This window comes from Podarcis cretensis (assembly GCF_951804945.1).
Source record: "Podarcis cretensis genome assembly, chromosome: 4".
Classification (NCBI taxonomy): Eukaryota; Metazoa; Chordata; class Lepidosauria; order Squamata; family Lacertidae; genus Podarcis; species Podarcis cretensis.
In genome coordinates, this window is record NC_137173.1 from 16,524,143 (window position 1) to 16,551,913 (window position 27,771).

The 27,771-nt window shown below is 44.4% G+C and overlaps 1 protein-coding gene across 10 annotated transcripts in view; it reads left to right on the plus strand.

Moving 5' to 3' along the window:
* FAT3 (FAT atypical cadherin 3) overlaps positions 1–27,771 on the plus strand; it is a 459,497-nt gene that overhangs the window by 319,710 nt on the left and 112,016 nt on the right. For 7 of the 10 annotated variants that reach the window (XM_079973210.1, XM_079973209.1, XM_079973212.1 and 4 more), the window contains exons 5-8: positions 2,732–3,046; positions 8,334–8,544; positions 8,988–9,056; positions 22,303–22,442. In XM_079973210.1, coding sequence (XP_079829336.1) covers positions 2,732–3,046; positions 8,334–8,544; positions 8,988–9,056; positions 22,303–22,442 — 735 coding nt within the window. The remainder of the gene's footprint in view (positions 1–2,731; positions 3,047–8,333; positions 8,545–8,987; positions 9,057–22,302; positions 22,443–27,771) is intronic. The other 3 variants (XM_079973214.1, XM_079973216.1, XM_079973218.1) reach the window with 1 other exon arrangement.

A 27,771-nucleotide genomic window follows, 5' to 3' on the forward strand; every position in this document is an offset into this window, starting at 1 on the left:
ATTATTATTATTATTATTATTATTATTATTGCAAAACATTTTAGCTTCTGCCTTCTTCAGCTTCTCTGATGTGAAGCATAATTTGCATGGAGAGAGAGAGAGGAAGAGGGAGGGAGGGAGATCTTGTGGTTTAGAGTACAGTTCATTGAGCAAATAATTTGAACGAACCCTGAGGGGGAGCAGAAGGAGTTAAATTAACAACCGGACTTCAGACTAAAGTGGAATGGCTGATAATTGAACTGTGGGGGAGATCATAGAAATAAATAATGCAAGATCAGAGAGCTGCCAGGAGATAAAAGTAATGTGTGCCACTTTAGAAAAAAGAATGAAATCCATATATGTTTCAGCGTTCTCCTCCCCCATTTCAGCAATAACTTTTTTATAGCATGACAGTAGTGAGGCAGAAATGGATTTTTGCTTGCATGAACATAGCGTGGGTTCTGCTTTTGTAAAAAGCTGCTAACGTACCCAATTCCCACAGTGGCAGCATTTGATGGTTTCGAGCCAAGATCTTGTATTTTGCTCAGTCTGGTTGCTCTGACCTCCCATTTCACACTGATTGCTTTGCTGGGTAACTGCTGTGTTAGTTTATTTAGCTGGCTTTCCCTCTCCCCCCCCCCAACACACACACACACCTCATCTTTTTATATTTAAAAGTGCAAACTGGTGGTTGTGAATAATCCCCAAGGGGGGCGGGGGTTGAATCTGACAATCTTTATATGTTTTGTAATTTTGATTTATGTAGCGAGTCAGATCCAAGAAGTTCAGAGGAGGGAATGAAGCAAAAAAAACCACCCTCTGTCTCTGCAGAATAAAATAACATTTGCTCAAATTCACTGAAATGGCCTCATGGTTTTTTTCTGACTTAAAGGGGGTGGCATCCCCATTTAATCTGCATCCCCCCAATTCAAATACTAATTTTAAACCTATTTTCTCTCAAAAAAAAACCAACCCAATATATTTTGTCTCAAAATATACATTCTGATGCATTTTTGGGCATTTGAGTAGTTCAAAATATTGTAGATAATGCATTTCCAATCCTCACGCTGAACCAAAATTTACATAATTTTTCCATGTAGATGTTAGCACATTGTAAACAGGCATATCTCAGCCATCAGTGGACATTTCCAAATCAAGTTACCTTCCCTATGTGTTCCCTTTTCAAAGTTAATGGATTTCCAGTGGAATAGCCGTGTTAGTCCTTACAAAATTTAAAGATTTGAGTCATGGCCTACCACAAAGCCATCTATGGCTGCAATCCTAGACATGTATACTCAGAAGTAAATCTCATTGATTTCAGTAGGGCTTTCTGCCAGGCAGGCAGCCTTCCTGCCTTGATTTTACAGTTCAATATAGACTTAATCCTATTTCGTTTCCCCCGCTCAGCCATCAGGGAAGGACAGTTTTGTGGTTTTTTCCTTTTACCCTGTTGGTATTTTGCTCTTTTGCATCCTTGTAGGATTGCATGAATTCCTGTGGGAATATAAAACATTTTACAAGCACTCTTCATTCCACATATAAAAGTCCTTTGTGTGATGCAACATTTTGTTTGATAAATTTTGTACAGGAAACTCTTGGGCATGAGCATCTGCTGAAATATAACTATCAAGTTAATTCATGCTTTAAATTGTTGTGGTAAATATGATTTTGTATTTGACAACAGAGTAACAAAACAGATTTCTTGTTTCCGTGTGAAAAGGGACAATAATGAATGATGTATTCCTGTTTTTAAAATCCACAGTAGAAAGCGGATTAGGACTATAGTCAGAACAACACTTATGTGGGAAGAAGCCCCATCAAATTCAACATGGGTTGACCAAAACTACACAGAATCCCATGTTGAGAACATAAGTAAAAGTTAAAGGTAAAGGACCCCTTGATGGTTAAGTCCAGTTAAAGGCGACTGGGGTTGTGGCGCTCATTTCGCTTTTCAGTCTGAGGTAGCCAGTGTTTCTCCACAGATAGCTTTCTGGGTCATGTGGCCAGCATGACTAAACCGCTTCTGGCGCAACAGGACACCGTGACAGAAACCAGAGCGCACGGAAACATTGTTTACCTTCCCACCATAGCAGTACCTATTTATCTACTTGCGCTGGCATGCTTTTGAACTGCTAGGTTGGCAGGAGCTGGAACAGAGCAATGGGAGCTCACTCCATCACAGGGATTTGAACCGCCAACCTTCCGATCAGCGAGCCCAAGAGGCTCCATGGTTTAGACCACAACTCCACCCACGTCCCCAGCTCTCCATGTAGAAGGCAATGGGCTCAATCCTCAGTATCTCCAGGTGGGGCTGGTTTAGACCACAGCGCCAAGCTTACTGGGTCAGGCCAATGGCTCATCTAGTCTAGCATCCTATTCTCAGAGTGTCCAGCCAAATACTTGTGGTAAGCGCACAAACTTAAATGTAACGGAACTCTGCCTGCCTGTGATTCCCAGCAACTGATATTGTGAGGCATGATGCCTCTGACCGTGGGTGTAGAATTTAGCCATCATGGCTAGTAGCTGTTGATAGCCTCTTCTTCCATGTATTTGTCCAGTCCTCTTTTAAAACCATCCAAGATGGCGGCCACCACTGCCTCCTGTTGGAGGGGCTTCCACAGCTCACATGAAGAAGTGGTTTCTTTTATCTGTCCCCAAATTTTCCAACATTCAGGCTCATTGTATTCCCACAACAGTTTTCACAACGCCTGTGGACATTTTGCCTTTTGCTGTTACCGTTTTCTTCCCTCAGGTTACAGTCACGGATGGAGGTGCCTCTCCCAAGCAGTCTACAGTTTGGCTGGTGGTCCAAGTCCTTGATGAGAACGACAACAAGCCCCAGTTCCCAGAGAAAGTCTACCAGATCAAGTTGCCAGAGAGGGACCGGAAGAAGAGAGGCGAGCCGATCTACAGAGCCTTCGCCTTCGACAAGGACGAAGGCCCCAATGCGGAGATTTCCTACAGCATCGTGGATGGGAATGACGATGGGAAGTTTTTCATTGACCCGAAGACTGGGATGGTCTCCTCAAGAAAGCAGTTCACAGCCGGGAGCTACGACATCTTAACGGTAAGCCAACCATGATTGAAATGAGCAAGTGCCCCACTTCCGAGTTTTATAGGGAGGTTTCCCTTCAGTGTTGTTTTATGCAGCACACTTTCCTAGATGTTATGAGGACTCTGCACCTTGTTCACCACAAAAACCATTTTGGGTTTCCTTGGGATTTCCTGCTGAATGCCAGGGGGCTTTCCCCAAGCACGCAATGCGGGTTGTGGGGGGAAGGAAATGGGTGAAGTGTGCCAACTATTGCCAGTTCCCCATCCAGCTTCCCAAGGGGGGGGGGAGTGAAGAAATACAAAATATTTCTTCCTTTTAAAAGAAGATGGGGAGAGCTGAAAAGACAGGGCACTCCTTGCTACAAATGTCACTCATGGACATTGGTTAAGCCCTAAGGCATCCATGGTGTGGGTGGGTGTGGGTGGGTGTGTATGTGGGTGTGGGTGTGTGTTACATGGGAGAGGAAGGGCAGGAGCTCTAGAGTCCGGGGTAAAAGGGTGAGGGGCTGCACGGACCTCTTGTCAACAACACCCCGTTCAGTGGGGCCACAATATCTGACCCTGAGCAGCATACCAGACTGTAACTCTGACCCAGATTAGCATGAAGCAGCAGTTGGACCAACGGCATCAGAAGGGTTGGATCCAGGCCCAAACATCATGGCGAGGTCTGTTGGGCTCCTTGAATTGGCACCTCCAGAGCCACTAACCTCTGAGCCTCTACAAATCACAGGTAGAGCAAATGCTTTGCACTTTGAAGGTCTTGAGTTCAGCCCCTAATCTCTCCAGTTTGGAGGATAAGGTAGCAGGTAGTGGGAGAAACTTTCAGATGTCTTCTTAAAAAATGCGTAGTTCTTTATCTCCTTGACATCTGGTGGGAGGGCGTTCCACAGGGCGGGTGCTACTACCAAGAAGGCCCTTTGTCCTGGTTCCCTGTAACTTCACTTTTCACAGTGAGGGAACCCTTGGAGTTGGACGTCAATGTCCAGGCTGGACGTTGGGGGTGGAGACACTCCTTAAGGTATACAGGGTAGAGGCCATTTATGGCTTTAAAGGTCAGCACCAACACTTTGAATTGTGCTAGGAGACGTACTGGGAGCCAATGTAGGTCTTTCAAGACCGGTGTTATGTGGTCCCAGTGGCCACTCCCAGTCACCAGTCTAGCTGCCACATTCTGGATTAGCTGAGGTTTCCAACTCACCTTCAAAGGTAGCTCCATGTAGTTTATTTTCCTGTGACTAAAGGCTTATCCATACTTCCTTCTGTCCCTCTGCTTTCTCTTGGGGGAAACTGCTCTTTAGTGCCCAGTGGGAGCAAACAGCCATTTGGGTTTTCTTCGGATTGACATTTGCTCTGATTTAAGACCAAGTTTTCCCTGGGATAGGAGTGGGGCAAGGGGGAAACTGCTTGGACCCATGCTTAGAAATTGTAGGTCAAGCAGAAAACCGCTGATAACCATGTTTTCTAGGGACGAGCAGAAGTGTGGGCGACTCCTAAGTCCTGCGCCATTTTACAAACTGGCAAGAGTATTTCAACAACGGCTTTCATTGGCAACAACATACTTTGCCAGAAGCATCTCACTAAGTCGAATTCAGGTGTCCTCAATCAAACTGAGCATTCAAATAGATTGTTTTCCCTAAAAATATATATGTAAGAATTTTGAGACTTTAATGAATATAAAAAGCACTTGGCAGACTCGCCTTAACACAGAATGTTTAATTGGAGTGTTTTTCGCTGGAACAATTTTACATGGATTGGAAATAGACCGAGGAGGAACCTAAGCAAATGGTAAACAGTGAAATATTGAGTGGGCACAGGTGTTTGGTGGTCTGCCATGCAGATCGATAGCTTCTCCAACCCCCCACCCACTCACCCCATCTTTTTTAAAAGCCTTATCAGCGATTTCCAAGTGAGAGTAAACAACACTGTAAGCAGGTGCTTTTCACGACTCACACTGTGAAGCAGAAAAGGAGATTTCTCTCTTTGGGATCTGGTTTAATGAACGGCAACCCACTCTCCACACAGAGTGCCGAATCTAGCTGTCCCCTTTCAGCCCCCTGGTTTGGCTGCTGGCGGGAATTTGCCCCTCAGAGTGGCTCAGCTGCAGCTATGAAGCCCCCCTCTCCCTTTTTATGCAGACCCAACTGCTTTGGATAGCAGCCCTTGTTAGAGACAGCAATACCTACTAAAGAGAGAAGGCAAAAATTCCCGTTCATGGGAAGCCACAGGGTGGCGGAAATTGCTGGATTGGCCTCCCTGCAAACCTCTCCCACCCCACTGCGGTTTAACATAGCCATAAAATGTGAGCCTGGTGCCCTAAGCTCTGCCACGGGTCGTATAGAGCACTAATTTAGAGATTTGCCCAAGCATGAGCAGATTTCAAAATGCAGCCCCATCCTCTGCATTACCTGGAATGTGGAAAACCTACGTACACAAACTTAATAAGAGAGCAAGATCCTCCGCTCGGCAAGCTGCCAGGGGTTGTGGTCGGTGGCAAAAGTGAGCGAAGCAACAGCGGTGACTCACAGCGGGCTGCCTTCCAACTTACAAGAAAGTCAGATGTTTCTTCATGGACCTCATATCACACACATCTCCCCATCTAGGCAAGGAAGAGGCAGTGCTGCAGTTCAAGGACACAGTCCCCACCCCCCACCCCAGACAGACACACTCAAGGTTGCAAAGCAGAACAATTGAACATACAGCATGGGAAAAGTCCGGAGGGCAGGATAGAGAAGGCTGCAGGACCACATTCGGCCCCCAGGCTTAAAGTTCCCTGTTTCTGATCTATACTGAGGAACATATGAAGCTGCGTTTTCACATGCCAGACCAAAGTTTTCTCCCTCTTGTGGGTTAGGTATAATTGATGTTGCTCCCTGCCTATACGCATTTGTCCATGTACCACATTGGGAGGGGGGACCTCTGCCCCTCCAGAGGTTGTTGGACTACAGGAGGAGGAGGAGGAGTTTGGATTTGATATCACTACCCGAAGGAGTCTCAAAGCAGCTAACATTCTCTTTTCCCTCTGTGAGGTGAGTGAGGCTGAGAGACTTCAGAGAAGTGTGACTAGCCCAAGGTCACCCAGCAGCTGCATGTGGAGGAGCGGGGAATCGAACCCTGTTCACCAGATTACGAGTCCACTGCTCTTAACCACTACACCACACCACAGTCTCCAGCTTCCTCTGCCTATGGCAGGCATGGCCAAGCTTGGTCCTTCAGCTGTTTTGGGACTACAATTCCCATCATCCCTGACCACTGGTCCTGTTAGCTAGGGATGATGGGAGTTGTAGTCCCAAAACAGCTGGAGGGCCAAGTTTGGCCATGCCTGCTCTATTCAGGCAAGGGCTGATGAGAGTTGTAGTCCAGCAATACCTGGGAGGTCCCAGGTTCTCCAGTCCTGCCCTAGTTCTAAACCTGTGAATTCGTCCTGTGGCATCTTCACCCAAGAGGAGCACTTTACCTGGAATTTCCACCACCAAGCATACGGGATGGATCTTCATTAGAATGAAAATAAGCAGGATGGGTTCTTGTAGCCACCTTCCAAGACAGCAGCTGAGTTATGGTACTTCTGGCACCGCACTTAAACAATTAGCCCAGCTACAGATCCATACGCAATGTTTCCTCTTTGGCATGGGATAGAAGCTTAGGCTGCATTCACACAACAGTTTAGTCTATTCCCCTGACATTTCAGCATTACAGTATATCTGAGCTTTCATATCACACAAAAGCCACTTCCGGAAAATGAATGGAATACAGTAGGATCGCATCTTACTCACATTTAATTTCAACCTTGCATGGTTGAAGGCTGTTTGGTTGAAATCACACAAGTTAAACGCACGGAAGGAAGGAGCTTAAAAGTTATTTTTGCACAGGGTTTTATCAGCATGGAAATAATAATAATATATTTATATGCCACCCATCAGACTGGGTTACCCCAGCCACCCTGGGTGGCTTCCAACTAATTAAAACACAATACGACATCAAACATTAAAAACATTAAACATTGAAAGCTTCCCTGAACAAGGCTGCCTTCAGCTTTTAAGCTCTCTGCCTTGCACACCGAGGCTGGATGCTCTCTTAAGACCTCGCAGGAACTTGGACCAGCACCTCCAGATCTTGCAGGAGCATTCTAGAGCCTTGCTTGGGGGGCAAGGACGACTCGGTGCACAGCTGTAGAAAGGATGGTCATGCGGGGGCAGTTCCAAGAGGGTGGTTTGACTGTGCGTGTTTTTGCATGTAACAAGTAACCCCAGAACGTAACCCCCACTCAAAATGTAGTCATACGGTATTGTGCATGTTTGGCACTCATTTCTGCGTTATTTAACCCAGAAGATCATGGGAGTAAAGTGACAGTATTTGGGGCAGTATATCTGCATACAGCTCTTTCCTGTTGTTGCTCTGCCCACATTTGCCTTTGGCCCCACCCACCACTAGCATGTGGCCCCTTAAAGGCTGCACAGAAGTGAATGTGGCCCTTGGGCTGAAAACAGGTTCTCTATCCCTGCTTTAACCAAAGGGTAACTCGGTCGGTAGAGCACGAGACTCTTAATCTCGGGTTGTGAGTTCATGCCCCACATTGGGCAAAAGATTCCTGCATTGCAGGGGGTTGGAATAGATGACCCTTGTTGTCCCTTTCAAATATATGTGTGTGTGTGTGTGTGTGTGTGTGTGTGTGTGTGTGTACCACTCACTTTTTCCCTCCTAAAAAGTAAGGGGAAATGTGTGTGCGTCTTATGGAGCGAATGCAGGCTGCGCAGCTATCCCAGAAGCCAGAACAGCAAGAGGGATTGCTGCTTTCACTGCGCAGCGATCCCTCTTGCTGTTCTGGCTTCTGAGATTCAGAATATTTTTTTCCTTGTTTTCCTCGTCCAAAAACTAGGTGCGTCTTGTGGTCTGGTGCATCTTATACAGCGAAAAAAAAGTCCCCTTCGGAACTTGAAATATGGGTACCCCCAACAAAAATTTAAAATTCGGCTTTGTAATTTGGAATTTGTGTAATTTGGTTTGATTTGATGTGATTGGTCGGTCAATAATATATATATATATATATATATATATATATATATATATATATATATAGTGAAAAATAAGGTATATATATTACCAACCACCAAAACGCAAACCTTATGATTGAATTTGGCACTGGGCACAGGCAAATCATCTTTCAGCTATGACTCACATCCGGAAAACTGAAAGTTGTGGACTGTTTCAGAGAGAGAGAGAGAGAGAAATACGCATAAATTCTATTCAGAAAGGAGTCTGCCAGATTGTTACCTGCCTTCTTTCCCTCTCTCCATGTGCAACAGATAAAAGCCGTTGACAATGGGCGGCCGCAGAAATCTTCGACCGCTCGCCTCCACATTGAGTGGATTAAGAAACCGTTGCCTTCCCCCATCCCACTGACTTTTGACGAGCCCTTCTACAACTTCACCGTCATGGAAAGCGACCGAGTGACGGAGATCGTTGGCGTGGTCTCGGTGCAACCTGCCAACATCCCGCTGTGGTTTGACATTGTGGGTAAGTGTGGGCATGGTGCCAATGGGCATCTTCCAAGCAGGAGGAAATAAGTGTGGTGTGGATTTTGATAAGGAGGAAACTAACAAGGGATTAGCTCCCCGGAATTAAGACTGCATTTGTGGTGCTGTACTTGAAAATGCCTAACTTAATATACTACTTTGTCATGCTTTGGTTATGATGCCTTAGCTAAGCTTTTATGGCTGGATTGTTCCTTTTTCTCTTCCATAATATGTGATTGACTTGCAATCCTAATGTTGTCTGTCATTTAAATTCTCTGGCCATAGTTTGCTAATCCCATTTCTAAATGTATTTTGATGGTAACTTAGATTGGCTGTCCCTCATTTCTCTCTCTCTCTTTTCTCTTCACGCTTTTATTTTTTCCTCTTGCATTCTGTTATCTCGGTTCTTTCTTTCTTTTCTGCTTCCGACTGCTGTGCTTCAAGGTGGCAAGCATGCTCGAGAGATGTTCTATATCCTACAGACAGCTTGTGGGCAGAACTGTTCAACAGAAGGTACCTTCAGTGCAAACACATTTGCTACAGTACACTTTCTAAACTGCCTTATTTATTTACCTTTTTGGGGGATGGTGTTGTGTTTAAAAGAAAAAAAAACCCCATAAAAGAGAGCAGTCTGAAGCCAACTACCTGGAAATGTTTGTACAAAACCACTTGACAGATTAGACTTTGGACTTATCTACACCTAACTTTTGCCCCTTGCTTTCTAGGCACAGAGTCACACCTTCCTGTTTTGAGTCTGAGCACTTTCACTTTTTATTATTATTATGCTCCCCACTGCTTTCCCCAGGAAGACCTGCTCTTTAATGCTGAATCGGAACAAACAGCAATTTGGGTTTTCTGCAGATTGCCATTTGCTCCGATTCATCAGTAAAGAGCAAGGTTTCACAGGGAATGCTCCAGAGCAAAAACAAACAATGGCAACACCCTGATACAGACCAGGAAATCCTGGACTTGTGCCTAGAAATTTTGAGCAGGAGCCCTACGTCACACTGCCTTTGAAAAGTGCCCAAGGAACTTCAGCTTGTTCAAAAATAGCTCCTGGGATGTGGCCTGGAATAAGCATTGTGGAAAATATTTTACCAATATTGCAACAATTTGAAGTGCCAATTTCTTTTTCTTTTTTTACCTTTAATCCCCTAAATGGTCTGGGCCCCTTGAGATCTTTAGGACTGCCTGCTCCCTGTATATGTGTTGAGATTTCTTTTGGACAACTTGCTTATTCTATGAACAGGGCTTCCTTCTTGATGGTTCCCAAACAGCTCAATTGCCTTCCTAGAAAGCTTTCCTTGCTCCATCCTTTATTGATTCTAGATAGATGTGGCCCTCTTCTGGAGGGCTTTTGGGTGGCCCAAATCATCTTCCTCTCCTGTTTTTTTTGCTGCCAGTGACTATAGTGTGCTTTAAATTACTTTTAGAATGTTTTATATGATATGTAGCTGCTCTCGCATACCTCATTAACCAACCACCCTGGAGACATTGGGTTGAAAGGCAGCTTAACACATAAGTGCCAAAAAAACAACAACACAATTTGTCCACCTGTGCCTTTGTTAGTAATTTATATTACAGATTAGGGCAGTCACAAAGAGAGGAAGTGGGGAGGAGGACTGAACCAGACCTTTTGTAAAAGTTGCTTGGTTTGGTCGCCTGGAGGCCATTGTTCCTTGCCTCAGGTGGCCAGGCAAGTAGCTGTTCATAAGGCTGTACTAAAAAACTTGAGTGTAACCACTGTTTTTTTAAAAAGTGTGGGTAAAGAGAAGAGGACAGATAGAGAAAGGGGGAAGCCGGGAGTCTGATTCTGTGCTAGATTGGCAGGTGTGTTACAAATGAAGGATGCTGTTTGCATATGAAGGGTTTGCATATTTCTAAATCCTGCTGACTGTAGCAGGACTCAACAAGCACTCCAGAGCGTTTGAGATTGCAGCTGATATTGCTAAATTGCCTCCTCGTGGATGCATGCTGAATCAGAGACACGGCCAGGTGATTTCTCCTATTTATAACTAGCGGGTGCAACATCAGCTGAGTTAGGGAAAGAAAGTCGGAGAGGAGAGAAGTCATGCAAACTGTTTCCCTGATTCCAGTGTAACCTTTATGTGTTGGGAGACAGCCTTAGCTCAGGGCTGGAGTACATGCTTTGCATGCAGAAAATCCCAGATTCAGTCCTTGGCATCCTTAAAAATAATAATACAAAGACCCACAGATTTAAAAAGCAGGTGATATGGTAAGTTCTAAACTCGCTTAGAGGTGTGTTTTTTTTTAAGAAAACGCAAAGCAGTACAGAAGTAATTTAGATAAATAAATAAACATCTGGAGAACATCTGGAGAAAGTTGCTGCCTTGGGCCACATCCTTCAATACCTCTGCTTTGTGCCCTGAACATTTTTGCCTTTTGGGGGATACATCTTTAAACTCTGGAAATGACTCTTGCAAGTCTGGATGGAGGATGGATGTGTGATATTGAATAGGAAAAAAACCTACTGTAGGAAAAATGTTCTCTACCTGTGGGCTAGATGGTCTGGGCCAGGCATCCCCAAACTCAGCCCTCCAGCTGGGGACTTCAGCTCCCATCATCCCTAGCTAACAGGACCAGTGGTCAGGGATGATGAGAATTGTAGTCCCAAAACAGCTGGAGGGCCGAGTTTGGGATTCCTGGATTGTGATTACTTTTGCTGGCCACCCAAACACCCGATGTCACCTGTGCCAGTTTCTCCTAAAGAACAAACGTAAAAGCCCTGGCAGGATCAACAGAGAGGAAAGCAGCTGTCATGTAAATGCACCAACAGCAGCTCAGCACTCCTGAAATAATGAATCACCCTTTTATTATTTATTTAGCACTTTTAAATTCTACAGAGTGCTTCACAAAGGAGGGGATAGACAGGTTCCTGACAGGATGGTTTGTAATTTAAAAGGCACAGTAGAAAAGGAGGAAGGGTTGGGCGACAGGAAGAGCAAAATGAACAGATTCTCAGTTGGCCCGATGACATCAAATGGGTCAGCAAGATGCTGTCTCAGTCTGCTCTGCAGAAGGCATGCAACTACAGAGCCTCTGAAATGTAGGTTTGTAGCGGTGCATTAAAATGTGTGGCATCTCCCCGATGAGCACCTCAAGACAAATGGCTCACCATGTGGGCTAAAAGCAGATTGACTGAAAGAGGCCACAGTGGAGCAGCTTGGGCACATGATTGGCCCACCTGTGACTTAAACTAGGTGATTACATTTACCACTAACAGCAATGGATGCTAGGATTCTATCCCATATGCCACTGAAGAGTGTTAGAAAGCAGGCACGAAACAATAAAGGCAAAAATAGCATTCAGGTATTTGAAATACTGGCCTGTCAGTCTGATCTTGCAGCATAGCTGGATCAGCAGTCTGCAAAATGCAACTAGAAGCCAGTTTCCAAATCCCAGGCCTGCCCTCTGCTAGATTTACTAACATGCGCTGCTTTTCATCTTTGTGAACCGAATTTCAGAATCATAAGTTGTTTGTGGAAAGAATGCAAAACTACTGTGGTCAGGTTTCTACAATAACTGAAACAACAGTGGTAGAGATACATAAATGGAGAGCATTCCTCTTGTCCTTGTGTGTGCATTTGTAAGAGTACAGTTAAAGATGGGCAAGGACTCTCCTCTGACCTCATGCTGGGTTTGGGGTCTCTCTCTCTGCTTCTGAGCACCTCCAAAGCTCAGTCTTAACTGTGGGGATGTCCTTTTGGGCTCATCCCTGCAATCCTTCAAGGTGCAGGTACTTCCAAAGCCTTTCTCCTCCAGAGTGCCTCCAAAACTCAGCATAAAGGTAAAGTAAACGGACCCCTGGTCCAGTCGTGACCGATTCTGGGGTTGTGGCGCTCATCTTGCTTTATTGGCCGAGGGAGCCGGCGTACAGCTTCTGGGTCATGTGGCCAGCATGACTAAGCTGCTTCTGGCGAACCAGAGCAGTGCACGGAAACGGCATTTACCTTCCCTCCAGAGCGGTACCTATTTATCTACTTGCACTTTGATGTGCTTTCAAACTGCTAGGTTGGCAGGAGCAGGGACCGAGCAACCGGAGCTCAGCCCATCACAGGGATTTGAACCGCCGACCTTCTGATCAGTTTAACCCACAGTGCCACCCGCATCCCAAAACTCAGCATAGCTGCATCCAAATTCCCCCTGAATTTTGGATGCTTCAATTACCTGCTTTTGTTAGAATCCTCCATTGTTCATTCACATCACCCCATTAGCATTGCCAGTGCACAGGCCCCTGCAGAGCTTGTCTGAGGCCCAAGGCAGGAATCCCCGGTCATCTGGGAGGCAACAGGACATTCATGTCATTACAGGGCAAGTCCAGCAGGCCCCCGGTGTGGCGTCCTGGCCAGCTTAGCCCTCCAAGGCCTAGAGCAAGTCTACCTGGCTGCACCCACACACCCACACACCCTGCTCTGCATAGGCCTGCCAGTGCACCAATGTACTTTGAGAACACACTCCCCAAATTTTTTTTTTTTACTTTGATGAGATTGTATCTGTAATTGCATCAAGGTTCTTTTCTTGCAGTGTTTTACTAAAGCACTGCAATGCGAAATTCCTGTGAAAAGCAGACTATTGTACAAGCTGGTATATATAAAAATTACTTTTCTGTGGTGTTTTACCTAGATGCAGGATAGCATGGGCACACTACAGGAAAAGAGTTGGTATGCAGCTGTATGTAGGATTCTACCATGGTTGGTTTTCGACAATGTTTTATTAATGCACATTATCATGAGGAAGGGGATGCAGAGGAACTGACCACTATGGCAGAGCATCCATAGTTCTAGTTCCAGAATTGATTTTAGTAATTCTCGCAGTTAAAAAAGTATTCAGGGTGAGTGGAATATAGGGCAGAGCTCAGCCACAATAAAGCAATGTATTCGAGGAAGGGTATTCTCTGTGGCTTCTATCTGTGGGCTTCTGACAAAGCTCTTTTTCCTTTCCCTAACCAGCAATAATTCTTCATTCACTGTTTTCAGAGCTTCTGCTTCATCCTGAAGAGAAGCTCTTGTGAGTTTTATAGTTCTTATTGTTCTAGTATTCTGATCTGAAGAGGGATTATTTTTGAGGTCTAGGCAGAGTTGCTTGCAGCCAAAAGAGATGAAGCAAATGAAATCTCAAAAGGAGAAGGTGCAATCAATGATTTCACACACACACAAGCACAAACGTTAATTTATTTTACCTTACACTAATTTAAATTCCAATTGCCTAGCATTAATGCTGAACTACAAAAGCAATTGATTAAACAAACAGATAAAAGAAGTCGATTGGCAGGCCTTATTTGCAGTTTCATTCTGGACCTGCCATCCCAATTTCAGGAAGCAGGATGCCACAGGAACTTTTTTTTTCTTTCTTTTTGACAGGATCGCTAATCTTTATTGCAGATCTGCATCCTGAAATGAAATTAACCTCCCAGCACAAACTCTTCAATGAGGCAATCATTGCTTCTGCTGAATGTAACATTCCAGTGGAACAGTGGTTCCCAATTTCTTTTCCCACGGACCACTTGAAAATTGCTGAGGGTTCTGGCAGACCACTTGATGATTTTTCTGCCCATTGTAGCAGTTACAATGTTCTGTGCTGGATGCTGTATCCTTCTTCGTGGCATTTAAAACTCTTCTTTTATTTCTTATATGGCATTTTGTAGTATTACAATTCAAATTCCACAGAATTTAGGTTGTATATGTTCTTCATGGGCGCACCACAGACCACCATTATTGAAACTCAGTGGTCCACAGGCCACAGTTTGGGGACCACTGCAGAACAAGTAATCCCCTACAAATAATGATGCAAAAGGATTTCATTTACTCCAGATTTTTATGCAACCTAATTTTATACCAGCTGTTAGGTTTCCAAGGGGTTGCTCGAGAGCAAGCAGGCAATTACCTCCCTGCTCGGCTGTGAAAGCCTTTCTTTTGATGCAAAAATAAATTTTATCTGCCCAGAAGAAGAAGAAGAGTTTGGATTTGATATACCGCTTTATCACGACCCGAAGGAGTCTCAAAGCGGCTCACAATCTCCTTTCCCTTTCTCCCCCACAACAAACACTCTGTGAGGTGAGTGAGACTGAGAGACTTCAGAGAAGTGTGACTGGCCCAAGGTCACCCAGCAGCTGCATGTGGAGGAGTGGAGACGCGAACCCGGTTCCCCAGATTATGAATCTACCGCTTTTAACCACTACACCACACTGGCTCTCCCGTGCACCAGAGCGCCTCTCTCCCGTGGCTGGCTCATTCACTGGCAGAATCCGTGAGTGGGCGGGGCTTAAACTTTCCCCAGCAAAGTAATGTCTTGATGCCCAGTCTGCGCCTCCCCTCTCGGCGCGAAACCTTACTGCGCAAGGAGGGGGTAGGTAACGGTGGACCTCTCCCCTCCTCTCTCTGCCCAGGCAAGGTGTCCTGGCAATGCCTCGCCTCCTCCGAACCCTGCAGCTCCTCTCCACTGGAGGCATGGTTAGTCTCTCCCGCTAAGGAGAAGCTGCTTTCCATGATCTTTGGGGGCTCTCTGTAATCCATCTGGTTTTTCCTCTCTCCCTCCTGAGCCGATGGCAGTTCCCTGACACCAGCCTAATTCACACCTCCCAGAAATTGCTGTCATGGACTGGTTGGATGCAGAGGAATGGTGGGAGGAACCAGCTGGGGGTAGTAATAATAATATTTGTGGCTGGCAAGTGCCAAAAGCTGAATATTGCTCATAGCAGGTACCACAGCTCTGTCTTGGTGTACACTGGGATCTGGAGTGGGAAATATTTCTAGGTGCTGTTTCCTTCAGTACCAGAGGAAACCAACCCATAATCAGAGCTGTAAGGAAGAAGTCTTAAAGAAAGATGTTTGCATGCACCTGCATTTTAGGCATGCTATTTTAAATAACACAGTTTGAAATTTTGCAAGATAATTATATTAAGGCCTATGTTAAAACATGCAAACAGATATTGTTGACTGTACATACAATATGTTGAAGCAAGCAAAAGGAAACCAAGCAACAAGAACATAATTAATCATTGGACTTGCCCCAAAACATATTTGATGTAACGAGTAATTGGTTAAGCAACATGTAGGAATTTTAGCAGGGCAGGGGAGGAAGCTCAGCATAGTAACTCCAGAGTTTAAACAAATATTGGATTTAGTTGAAACTAATCTATATTTTGTGAGCAAAAGAAGGGGCATTTTAAAGGCATCAGCTGTCGTTATCGTCCCCCTTTGAATTCTTCCTAGGTTTTATTGGCAAAGTTGTCTTAAGAAGTGTGCTCTGATAACGTTGTGATTTTCTGATTGCTCATTAAGATGGTTGCAAAGCAACTTAAATGAAAAATTGGAATCTCTCCCCCCCCCCCCCCCGCTTTCACGGTTATCAGCGTAAAACATTCATTTAAATAAATAAATAAAAAGCTCTGGCAGTCCCAAGGCTACCCTTGTTTCATCAGAAATTTCTTCATGAAATCTGCAGATCTTGTCTTCAAAAAGATCCCTTCCACAATAACCGATTAATAGAGGTCCTTTTCCTTTGCATTTTTTTTTTAAAAAAATATTTTTGAAGGTTGGCTTCAAACAAATAATTAAAAGCATATAATCCAATAGAAATGTTTTAATACCTTGGTGTCTGCAGACCTTTAATTAAATGTCAGGAACAATTACGTTGTCGCTTGCAGTTAACTGCTGTTAAGTGTGTGCATAACAGCCGAGATAAGTCATTGAGACATGCGTAGAAGGACGTGGGAAATTGATGGGGTTTGGGCATGAAATCAAGTTAGCATCGGGTTCATGGTGCCATATCTTGCAATGGGCTGAGGAGGACCCATGGGAAAAGCTGCAGTGGGTTCCATGCATCAGGCAGAACAAGAAGCTCAGTGGTAGAACGTCTGCTTTGTGTATGTAATAAGGACTAGACTAGATGTGGGGTACCTCAGACTCAGAGGTACATGGGATGTGTCCCTCAAGACTATCCCCAGGCCACAACACTCCCCAGCCCAGCTTCACCCCCTCCTTCAGTATTTTACCAGATGGGACATGTTGTTTTTTAACTCTTTCAATGTGGGATAGAGGGGAGAGATGAAGGGAAGAGAGGTGCATCCATAGAAGCTAGCCTTCTGTACAGTCAGTGCCAGGTTTACGTATAAGCTAAACAAGCTATAGCTTAGGGCCCCACTTCCTTGGGGGCCCCAAAAAAAATTAAAGGGAAAAAACCTGGATGTACATTTCCAAAATATAACATAAAAAAACCTACATACAGCAACAGTGTTTTGTGTTGTGTAGGCTCCTATGATGTAAGTAATGGGCCTCGCCTGCTAGCCTGCTCCCTAAAATATCACTGGTTTGCTCATTTCTATATATAGGGGGCCTACATTCTGCATGGACTGGTTGCATGGCAACATGTGCAAATGGCTTTAGAGACCTATTAGGTCCATAAATTACCATATAGCATATAAAAAGGTAAAGGGACCCCGGACCATTAGTGACCGACTCTGGGGTTGCGGCACTCATCTCACTTTATTGGCCGAGGGAGCCGGCATACAGCTTTCGGGTCATGTGGCCAGCATGACTAAGCCACTTCTGGCGAACCAGAGCAGCGCACGGAAACACCATTTACCTTCCCGCTGGAGCGGTACCTATTTATCTACTTGCACTTTGACGTGCTTTCGAACTGCTAGGTTGGCAGGAGCAGGGACCGAGCAACGGGAGCTCACCCCGTCGCGGGGATTCGAACCACTGACCTTCTGATCGGCAAGTCCTAGGCTCTGTGGTTTAACCCACAGCGCCACCCGCGTCCCTATCCATATAGCATATATTCAACATGAAAAACAACCGCAGTTTGTTGTTGACAAAGGACAGCTGAACATATAAAGGGCCCCATTACCTTCAGTAGCTTAGGGCCTCATCAAACCTAAATCCAGCCCTGTGTACAGTGGTAAAAAAATGACACAGGTGGCGGCCATTTTGTCAGATTGATGCGCAATCACCGACACACAGGACCCTTTGGACTCAGAAGAAGAGGGCAGGACAGGGAGTAATGGGGCAGGGCATGCTCATTTGCACTCCTCCAGTGTGCGCGGGAGCCAGAAACTGAACTCCTCCATGAAATAGTTGTTGCATGTATTCATTGCTCTGTGTACTTTTGGTTTCTGGCTCTGACCAGTGCTAGTATGTGGACCTCAAAAGGTTGCCCAGGACAGAATGTGGCCCCCAGGATGAAAATGGTCCCCCTCCCTCAGCCCTAGACTCAGATCCAAGTGTATTTCAATTTGAAGTAACTCGGGTCCGAGCCATACATGCAGCAAAATGAGGTGAAAGACCTCTGAGTTGTAGGGTGGATAGTTTAGTCTGCAGGTTTTTGAACGCCCCCCGCATATCAATAAATCTCCCTGGGTTTGGTAAAGCACCTGTTCTGAAATGTTCTCTGCCATCTGTTACGGTGACAGACCAAAAATTCTGTTACCTCAGAATACTATCTTATTCTGCTTTGTGCGGAAGCCGGAAACGAAAGGAGCAATCTGAAAATAACTAGTGTGGAAGACAGTTTTGATTTATCTTTAAAGTAACTGCATAAGAGTCACCTCTGAGGAAAAGTTCCAGTACTAAAAAAAAAACCCATAAAAAACATGTTGGACCGTAAATTGTCTTTTGTGCAGCTTCAAAGTCTCTTTCCTGTGGCCTAGATTATAAGACCTAAGGCAGCTCCTGCTGTGCAAGAGGAGTTTTTTTTTTTTCCAGTTGTTCATCTTCTTGGGGATTTTTAACAGGTTTCTGCTGCTGGATCTCAAGCTAATGGTTTCGGTAGAGTTAATTTTTTTTATTTGTATACTACTTGCTTGTAAACTTCGAAGTGGTATACAAAAAGAATAAAACAATACAATTCTAGGTTTTGTTTTGTTTTTTTAAAAAAACCCCAGTTTAAAACAAGTATTTAAAACATTCAAAAATAATTAAAACCAGCAGTAAGCCAAAAACCAGATTAAAACACATGCCCACAGTCTACAGTCCTGCCCCTTGTTAAAATGGCGGCTCTCCCAGTTTGACTGGGCCCCTTTTGATCACTATGGGTCCAGAGTTGATGGCTGCTAGATGGAATCCAACTGAACCTTACGATAAACTGAAATTATTATTAGTTGTTTGTATGTGCAGTTGGTATAGTATTTAGTTATTTAAAGTCTGCGTTTGTCCACTAAATTTGATGGCAGTCCTGCCAGGCCAGTAACACTGGTTCTGCCATCCCAGGGCGAGATGAAGGCAATAAGGTCTTTTGAACCCCCTTCTTCCCAGGTGAAACTGAAATGGATTCCTGCTCATTTCCATTGACCTGAATCTGCAGAGACGGCTGAAGGAGGAACAGTGAGATAGGCTCTGTTAAAAGTGGATTTTCAAACCCTTTTCGTGCCTGAGGTGCATTTTATAATAAGAGTGCGTGTCTTACAAAAGCTTCACGGGCCTTCACAATAGGGGTCAGAGAGTTAAAAAGCTATTGTATCCGCCGGCGCAGGAAAAAGCAACTACACTGCATTTTTTTTGGGGGGGGGGATAATAACACCTGATGGGAAACCCCTAGGGCTGTCCTGAGGCTGTCAGGTGCTTAACTTATAATTTAAGGCATTATTTTGATTCCCTGGTTTGTTGCAACTCAGGTGATCGGCACATCAGAAATGAGTACGGCCTTATTTTATTGGGGCGGGGGTTATCATTAGGTTAAACATGCAGTTACCCCCTCAGTGTTATTAATTCCGGCGAACAATCAGCATAAATTGCAATGTGAAACCCTTTCATTTTCTGCCCTCCCTCACCCTGGAAGGTTTAAAAAGCGATAAAGTTGGTTCCCCCCCCCCCCCCATAATGCACAAATGTTCAATAGAATCGCTGGAGGGGGTGATATTAATCAATGGGTTAAAATTTCCCCGCTGTGTGTGCTCATTCTGAAAGCCACCGAGCTACCTCTGAAATGGTGTGAGCACCCTCGTTTCCCAGTGCTCAGCATGCGATTTGACGCAGCACAGCCATTTGAAGAATGAGGCCAATATGATGCATTAATCTGTTTTGCTTTTTCAGTTAAAACGGGGGGGGGGGGGCGCTTTGGCCAGCTCTCTCTCACATTCACCCCCCCCCCCGCCAATCCTACCATCTCCAGGAAACATGCAATTGCAATGGATTTATTTCATTAGGAGGTTCAGGGGACAAGAAAGCAACTGCGGTTCCTTTTGATTAGTTGCGTTTCTGAACATAATGACCCGTTTTGTTAGTCCCGGGTTATTGATGGCTCTCTCTTGTACCTTGTGGGGTGGGGGCTTTCCCCCATTCACATCAAATCTGTACTTTTAATAAAAAGTAATGTGAGGAGGGGAGGAGTCACATAATTTTTTCCCCCTTTTCCCAGTTTAATTTAGCTGAGGTTCAATGCGTAACTTGAGTCAGCAGGCATCTTGTGTTAAAACATGAAAAGAAATCCAGATTCTTATTAATTTAAATAGGAAAGATTTTTTAATAATCATAAATAATTTGCTGCCGATTGTGGATTAAGTGCCTTCTCTAGAGGCTTACGATTTGAACCCTAAGGCCCGGTATTTGTGACTAGCGAAAGACTTGCCATTGTGATGAGGGGGGTATATTAAAGCAGAGCTGAAAATTATCAAAAGGCTTCACCCCCCCCCCTTAAAAATTCTGTGGTTTCCTTTTGCTCAACGCCCCTTTCCGTCACTGGTTCCAGGATACTGGAGGATGTAGATCAGAAGTCAGGCTTCAAGCAACAGGGTTGCTGTAGCTTCTGCTGCCTCTGCTTGTAGTATAAGCCCCACTCCCCTTAAAAAAAGTAACCTAGGGAAGAAAGAAGGCAGAGAACCTGCCATAGCCATTGTTTCTCCTAGCCCATGATAGCTATTAATTTGTTTAATTCTCTTTTTACAGCCAACTAGGTTGGTGGCCATCACTGCTTCCTCTCTTAGCGAGCTCCAGATGTGCTTGAGTGGTTGAAACGGTCTCCCTGGTTTCCTTTCCCACAAATATTTATGCATCTGTTTGCCAATTTATAAACGGTTGTACAGCCAAAAGCTACCAAAAGGTGGCAACACAAGGATGGACCTTCTCTGCGGTGGCTCCCTGTTGTGGAACACTCTCCCTAGGGAGGTTTGCCTGGCGCCTTCATTATACATCTTTAAAAGGTAAAGGGACCCCTGACCATTAGGTCTAGTCGTGGCCGACTCCGGGGTTGCGGCGCTCATCTCGCTTTATTGGCAGAGGGAGCTGGCATACAGCTTCCGGGTCATGTGGCCAGCATGACTAAGCCACTTCTGGCGAACCAGAGCAGCGCATGGAAATGTCGTTTACCTTCCCGCCGGAGCGGTACCCATTTACCTACTGGCACTTTGACATGCTTTCAAACTGCTAGGTTGGCAGGAGCAGGGACCGAGCAACGGCAGCTCACACCACTGCGGGGATTCAAACCGCCGACCTTCTGATCGGCAAGTCCTAGGCTCTGTGGTTTAACCCATAGCGCCACCCGCGTCCCTTTATACATCTTTAGGCGCCAGGTAAAAACATTCCTCTTCAATCAGGCCTTTGGCTGATTGGCATCCAATGCCCTTTAAATGTGTTGTGAGAGAGGGGATTATTGTTTTGTTTTCGTTCTTCTTGTTCTTGTGCATTTTGTGTTTTTTATATTATATTTCTATGTTGTGAACCGCCCTGAGATCTATGGATGAAGGGTGGTATGCAAATTTAATAAATAGAAACAACAACAGAAATATATAGTGTAGCGTTTTATGTTTTCCTCACCGGGGATGGGGGGCGGTTTGAAGGCCATGCACTTACTTGGAAGAAAGTAAAGTGTTGCACTCAAGGACAACCCTTCAGTGTGGGGGCTAAACCCGCTTTGCACTCCTAGTGACCCCAGCCTATCTGCATGGACCCTCCCTTAATTTGCTGTGACCTGATTATGTTGGTCATGCTAGAATGTGACAGGATGTTGGGAACCAGCTCTTATACGTGTCCTTGACAGCAAGGGCCACAGATCAGTGAATCTGCCTCAGGTTTGGCTTGAAGAAGGTTCCACATTCAATCTGCAGCTGAGGTGATGTGAGATACTTCTCATGAGACCCTGGAGAGCTACTGGGATTGCCTAGTTGGTAGAGCATGAGACCCTCAGTCTCTGGGTCGTGGGTTTTGAGCCCCGCGTTGGGCCAGTCAAAATAGCCAATAGCGGTCTTATTGGGCAAATAATCTTAAGGCAGCTTCTTTAGATGGGTGATGCCTCATGGGTAGGTTTTTTGTGGGGGGCACAAGTAGACTATTAATTAGTCAGATTGCTTAAAAACTGTGCAGGTAGCCCTGGTGGTGAGTTGCTCAGAATTGACATACAAATAACACTTGAATCTTGCTCCCAAATTAATATCAAATGAAGGAGGGGAAGCGCTTGTTCGTACTAATGAGGGCATCAGTCTTTGTAGGTTAATAGCCTTGTAAAGCCTTTTTAAGGAATCAATTATGCTTCGCTTGGATGCATTGCTGAATCTTTTGTCTGCAGTACGGGTTGTTTCGTTAACCCCCCCCCTTTCTTTCCTTTATGACATCTGTTTTACAATGTACAAATGATGCTTAAAAGGAAAAAATTAGCTTAGAACAATGATTGCTAAATGTGCAGTGCATGTTATGTGCAGCGCTTCTCTGTAAATTACCATACCCTGGTCTCTAGGTGTTGTTTCTCAACAACAACAAAAATAAAAACATTCCAGAGATTTAATTGTGCCTTATGTTGCAACAACTAGGGGGGAATTTCGAGAGCTCTTTCGACGCAGACAAAGGTGTGGGGACCATTGTCATCGCAAAGCCCCTGGATGCTGAGCAGAGGTCCGTGTACAACATGACTGTGGAAGTCACTGATGGCACAAATGTGGCAAGCACTCAGGTAAGGCATATCACATCCGTTTCCTACGCCAAATGCTTCTGCTTTGTTTTGCAGGAATTGCAAATTATTTCAACTGCATCATGTAAAACAGTGCCATTTAAGAATCTCAGACCATTTCACATATGTCAGTTTTAAGCTGTGCATCTTGTTCCTTTGAATTCTGTGGATTCCAGCAATCTGTTCGTCACCTCCTGGGTTGATGTGCAGAGTAGAATAAAACTGTTATTCAAATTTTTCACTTCTCCAAATTTTGCAATATAATTCTGTGCAAAAAGACTTAGCGAAATGTACATTTTAGAGTAAGGCACTTTTGGAAATGCACACGCTGAGATGAAATCTGTTATTTAAATATGTAGTTTGTGATAAAACACATATTTAAACAGTACTTTTAGAAAACAAAACCTACAGCTTAATTCAGAAGTGGATGAAACAGGCTTATGAATGAACAAGTGCAAAACTGATTGGACTAGAAACAGAAAATCCATCCATTGTGTGCTGTGACAAGGTATTACTAACAATGAAGTGATTCAGCCATTTGCTCATTCAGTTGTACATTTATAAGCCTGCCTTCCATCCAGTATAGGGCAACAGTGTTTTATTGAGGTCTTCTTGATCTCTGGCGTGTTCCTTGCATCCTTACCTTTCATTGTTCCTGACTTTTGGTTTGCTCCTCAACCTTGCCTCCTGGTAGGTCCTCAGTTTTCGTGTTCTGGTCCGATGCCAGAAACACAAGGAAAAATGCAAGGCTGATGGACCATGGATAGCTTTGAGTGAGCAACATACTTGAGCAAAAGTTGGGAACAGATTAAGGCCTCTTGTGCAACAAATTAAGTTGATGTGGGGAGGGGGGGGAAATAACTCCTTTTGATTGTCCATATGGCCATATGCCTGAATGAAACCCTTCCCTAGGAAAGTATCAATGGCAGATCTCTTGATGACCCTTAAGCATCTCCCAGCCTGTAGCCTATTCCCTTTTTATGCTTTAAGACACCTGCACTTCCAATGATACTTGCCAAAAGAAAAAAAGAAAAACCCCAAAACATGATTCTGGGGGAAGTGGGTGGCTATAAGAAATCATCCAATATGTTAGTTCTCATATATATATATATATATATATATATATATATATATATATATATATATAATCTCCTAAATTTCCCTCTTGTGTCACAGCTAGACTTGTCCACCGGACAGCTGAGCTCCAACCCATGGAATGAAACCATATTTCATCTTCATTCCATAATAGCACCTGCTCATCTTCAGGTTTTTTTTTTCATTATTCTTGCCTTGGCAGCATGTCCGCTATGTAGTTGGAGGTGGTAAAAAGCATTGTAGAAACGCCAGAGCTTGTTTTATAATTATTATTATTATTATTATTCAGTAATGTGATCAGTGGTGTGGATCTGCTGAACAGCTTTAGTTCCAACACTGTTACCCATCTATTACAGAGTTGTTTTCCCCTCCTAAAAACCATTATGACTTCCTTTTCTCCCTCCCCAGCCTCTCCGCATAGCCCATTACTACCTTAGTAAAGGGAATCAAATGACCGTGGTTTAAAATTCACACAGGGGTTATGTTACTTGTGTGTTAGCTTTGATGGCAGCTTACCAGAAAAACTCAGGATACTTTAGGAGGCACTAAGCCCTTCTCTATAAATTCAAGGAGAGGTCTGGGGGGAATGGTAGAAGTCAAGTGTGTGTCTGTGTGTGTGTGTGTATGAAGCAACTTGACTCCCCAAGCGACTACTTTGAAAGATTATATTTGTGTTAATCAGTTGTCTTCAGCCATCACACTCTCCTTGTGGACAGATAGCCGCCACCAATGCTTGAATGCCAGAAAAGATCCATCTTAATGTGGATTTTGCTGGGACTTCAAGCTGAACGGTGGCAGTGGGGAGAACGTTGATTTACTTGATTTATTATCCGCATGTGAGTATGAAGGTACCTGTCAGATTGATTAACTTTAACAAAGACTGAGCCAGGAGGACCACGCCAGCAATGGGCTTTCTGAGTTTTTCTGAGCCCGATTCATCACAGCCCGAGGGCATGCAGTAATTTACGGAAGGCTGGGTTTGTGTGCGCGCCATTATTTTGCTTTATTTTTGTGTGTGTAATTGCCTCGGGATGTCTTGGCTTGTACCTTTTTTTTCCAGAAATGGTGGGAACGGGGCAGCTTCATGTCTTCTGCTGCTTGAACGTAACTCCGAGCTCGTGTGCATAAAGGGAAATCAAGAGCTTGCCGCACATCTGTGATAATCATTTGGTGTAAAGCCTGCATGTGGCACAATGCAGATTGCATTGATGTGCCCACAGACTTCTTATGGGAATGTTTGGGGAAAGGATGGCAAATTCATGTTGCATATTAGTAGCACTGTATTAATTTTAAAAAATGAAGCTTCATCATTGTGATAAGTGTATGTATGTGTTATGTCAGGGATTTATATTTCTCCCTTCCATTAAATTGTCAGAGCACTTTGCAAAATTTCAAAACTCAGTCTCATCCAAGAGGTCTAAAAGGAACATCTTAATTAGTTGTTACAAATTTGTGGGAATGGGGAAGTGACTTCCAGACTTACTTTATAGTTGCAGACAACAAATGTACAACCTGTGTACCTAACAGCTGAACAGTTATTCACGTATAACAAATGGAGATACTCTGTGAACTTGTGTACAACCTGTACAAATCAACAGTTGTACACATGTGTACCAGGTGTAAATAGTGCTTGTACCTGTGTTCAGTGTAATGTGTGAAGAAGCCTAGAATCCAGAGGCAAAGCCGCCGCCCCCCCCCCCCCCCGCTAGTCTAGCATTTTTGGTTGGGAATTGCTTTTCCATGCATGGTGCTCCCACCTTAGCCTAGGTCCTCAAAGCACAGGAGTTGGGCAGATCCACTCCCCACGTTTCCATTCTAGTAGCCCTTCAGAAGTTGGAGGGTGAACCATTTGAGTTTGAAGCCCCCTATATTCATGGAGATGGTTCCTTCCCTGGACCTTTATGGGTTCTAAAATGTGAAGGAAGCCTCCACAGATTCATGATCCAGCTTGTCTAGTGAAAACCATATTGGAAGCAATATTAAATCAGTGGGTCTCTTACTCCCTCTTCTCATATCATCTTCCTCCAAAACTTCCTGTATAACTCAGCTATTTAATAAGTATTAAGGCTGCAATCCTAACCCCACTTACCTGGGAGTAACCCCCTTGAATTCAATAGGATTTACATCTGAGTAGACATGGTTCGCATTGGACTGCTATACCACCACAACATTTTGCTTCAAAGGCCAATGTAATTGTTCTTGGCACATCACCTTTTTTTTTATTATTATTCTGATGCATTTTCGGCCAAACCAAACCCAAAGGTATTTCTGATGGGCAGCATTGGATCCCGCTTTGGAAGAGACTCGCCTATTCTGGATTTTTAATTTGCTTTGATTTAGCTGTATTTCTTCGGGTCTTTTCAGCTGCTGATTCCCCACCCCCTGAGTAAAACATCTTTGCTAATGCTTTGAGTGTTGCTTTGCTAATTTATAAGCTCAGGGGCCTCAAAGAGCCTTTATTTGGAAGTGCTTTAACTGTGGGAAATCGGAAGTAAGCAGGGAAAAGGAAATCTTTTATATTCAGGCAACATCCCTTGACTGTAAATGAGGCCTCTTGGATCTAGTTCTCTCAAACATCCAATGAGGTCATATACTGTATTCTGACTATATCACTTGAGATTGGATGTGTTAATTGATATGAATGGAATATCTCTTCCATGGGGGCAATGGGAGGAGAGAATAAATTCCCATGCACATAGAAAACTAGTATGACAGGGAGAGGGCAGAACTAGAATCCTTCTCTCTGAAACCTAGTTTTTCCCCAGTTGTCCTTGCTCTGCCAGGTGGTCTGATGAGAGTGAAATAGCGCCTCCCACAGGTAGAATCTTCTAATTAGGACCCTGCCTGTTCGTTGATGGAAGGAGACATCTCGGTATTGAGACTGACCTCCAAGATTTCCATTTTTCTGTGTTCAGGAATTTTGTGTGTGCACAAGGGTTTCAGCTGCTCTTTGTGAAAAACAGGCCTTAACAGTGTGAGCAGAAATGGTCGAGTGGTTTAGAACTCACTCTGTCCACATTACAAATGTTGTGTGGTTTAATGGCCATCTTAGCAGCTTTGCTTACCAAGGATGTTCGAATTAGGAATAGGTGGAGGTAATGAATCTTAGAATCAGAAGATCCCAGAGGCTGGGAGCATGACTGTCTGGCTGCAATTCTAAACTCATTTTCTAGCAAGCAGCGATAAAAGGAGTTATCGATTTCCATGCTGCCCTGCATTCATTGCATGCAGCGCTGTTTCTGTTCCACTGCAATTTAGCTTCCAACAAAAACTATGTTTTTCTTCTCGCTGTCCGTTATGGAGAAACACTTAAATCATGTAAGTCTGCACCATTCATTTCAGATGAAAGGAAACACAATGCAGATCGGAAGAAAGAGCATCATTAATTCCGTATTGTCATCTATTGCTTGCAGTCTGCAGACAACAATTGTATTTGCTGGATTGATTTGTGAGATATATCAGCTCCACTTTTTTGTGGGGGCTGGGTTGCAGTCAGGCCTCCCGGCCACTCCCCTCAATGTGGCGGGGTCCCATGTCATGCTGGGGGAGACCCCGGCCACACCACATAGCCAGGCGGCCAATCAGGTTGCTTCGGGGGCGGGGCCAGGGCCCATTGAAGCCGCGGCGCAACTCCTAACATTAACCTAAAATTATGTGTCCTTTTGTCTTTATTCTCCTGGGGCAGCTGGGGGGTCTTGACAGTCAAATAAGCGAACATTGGTGATTTCCACTCCACTTTCTGTTTTCATCAGAATTCTGTAGCATCCCTACTAGCGAGCAAGTTCTACCGAATAAGCATGCTTAGGATTGCATGGCATCTTTGTAACCTTGAATCATCCGCATGGAAGGTGGGTGCTGCAAGTTTCCACCCCTCTAGGAATAGCAGTAAGGAAAAGACTCTCCAGACTGGAGCACTTTGGCAGCAGCAGCCAGCACACAACTCCCTTCTCTCTTTCCCCTTTTAGTGTTCGAAAAATGTGAGCTCAGAATAGCAAACTGGGCTGTGTTGAACATTTCAGTCTCGTCATTCGGTGGGCATCTCAGTTGTCCTGGACAGTCAGTTCTGCACAATGAAAGGATTATACAATAGATTTTTTTTGTTAAGCTGCGTGTTTCATTCTCTGATATTCAGGTATACCAAGCCTATTCTGAGTATCCTTTCTAACAAAGTGGTAGAGCATCAACAATGCCAACTGAGAACCTGCAAACAAATGGACTGTTTGTCTCCTGATGCACT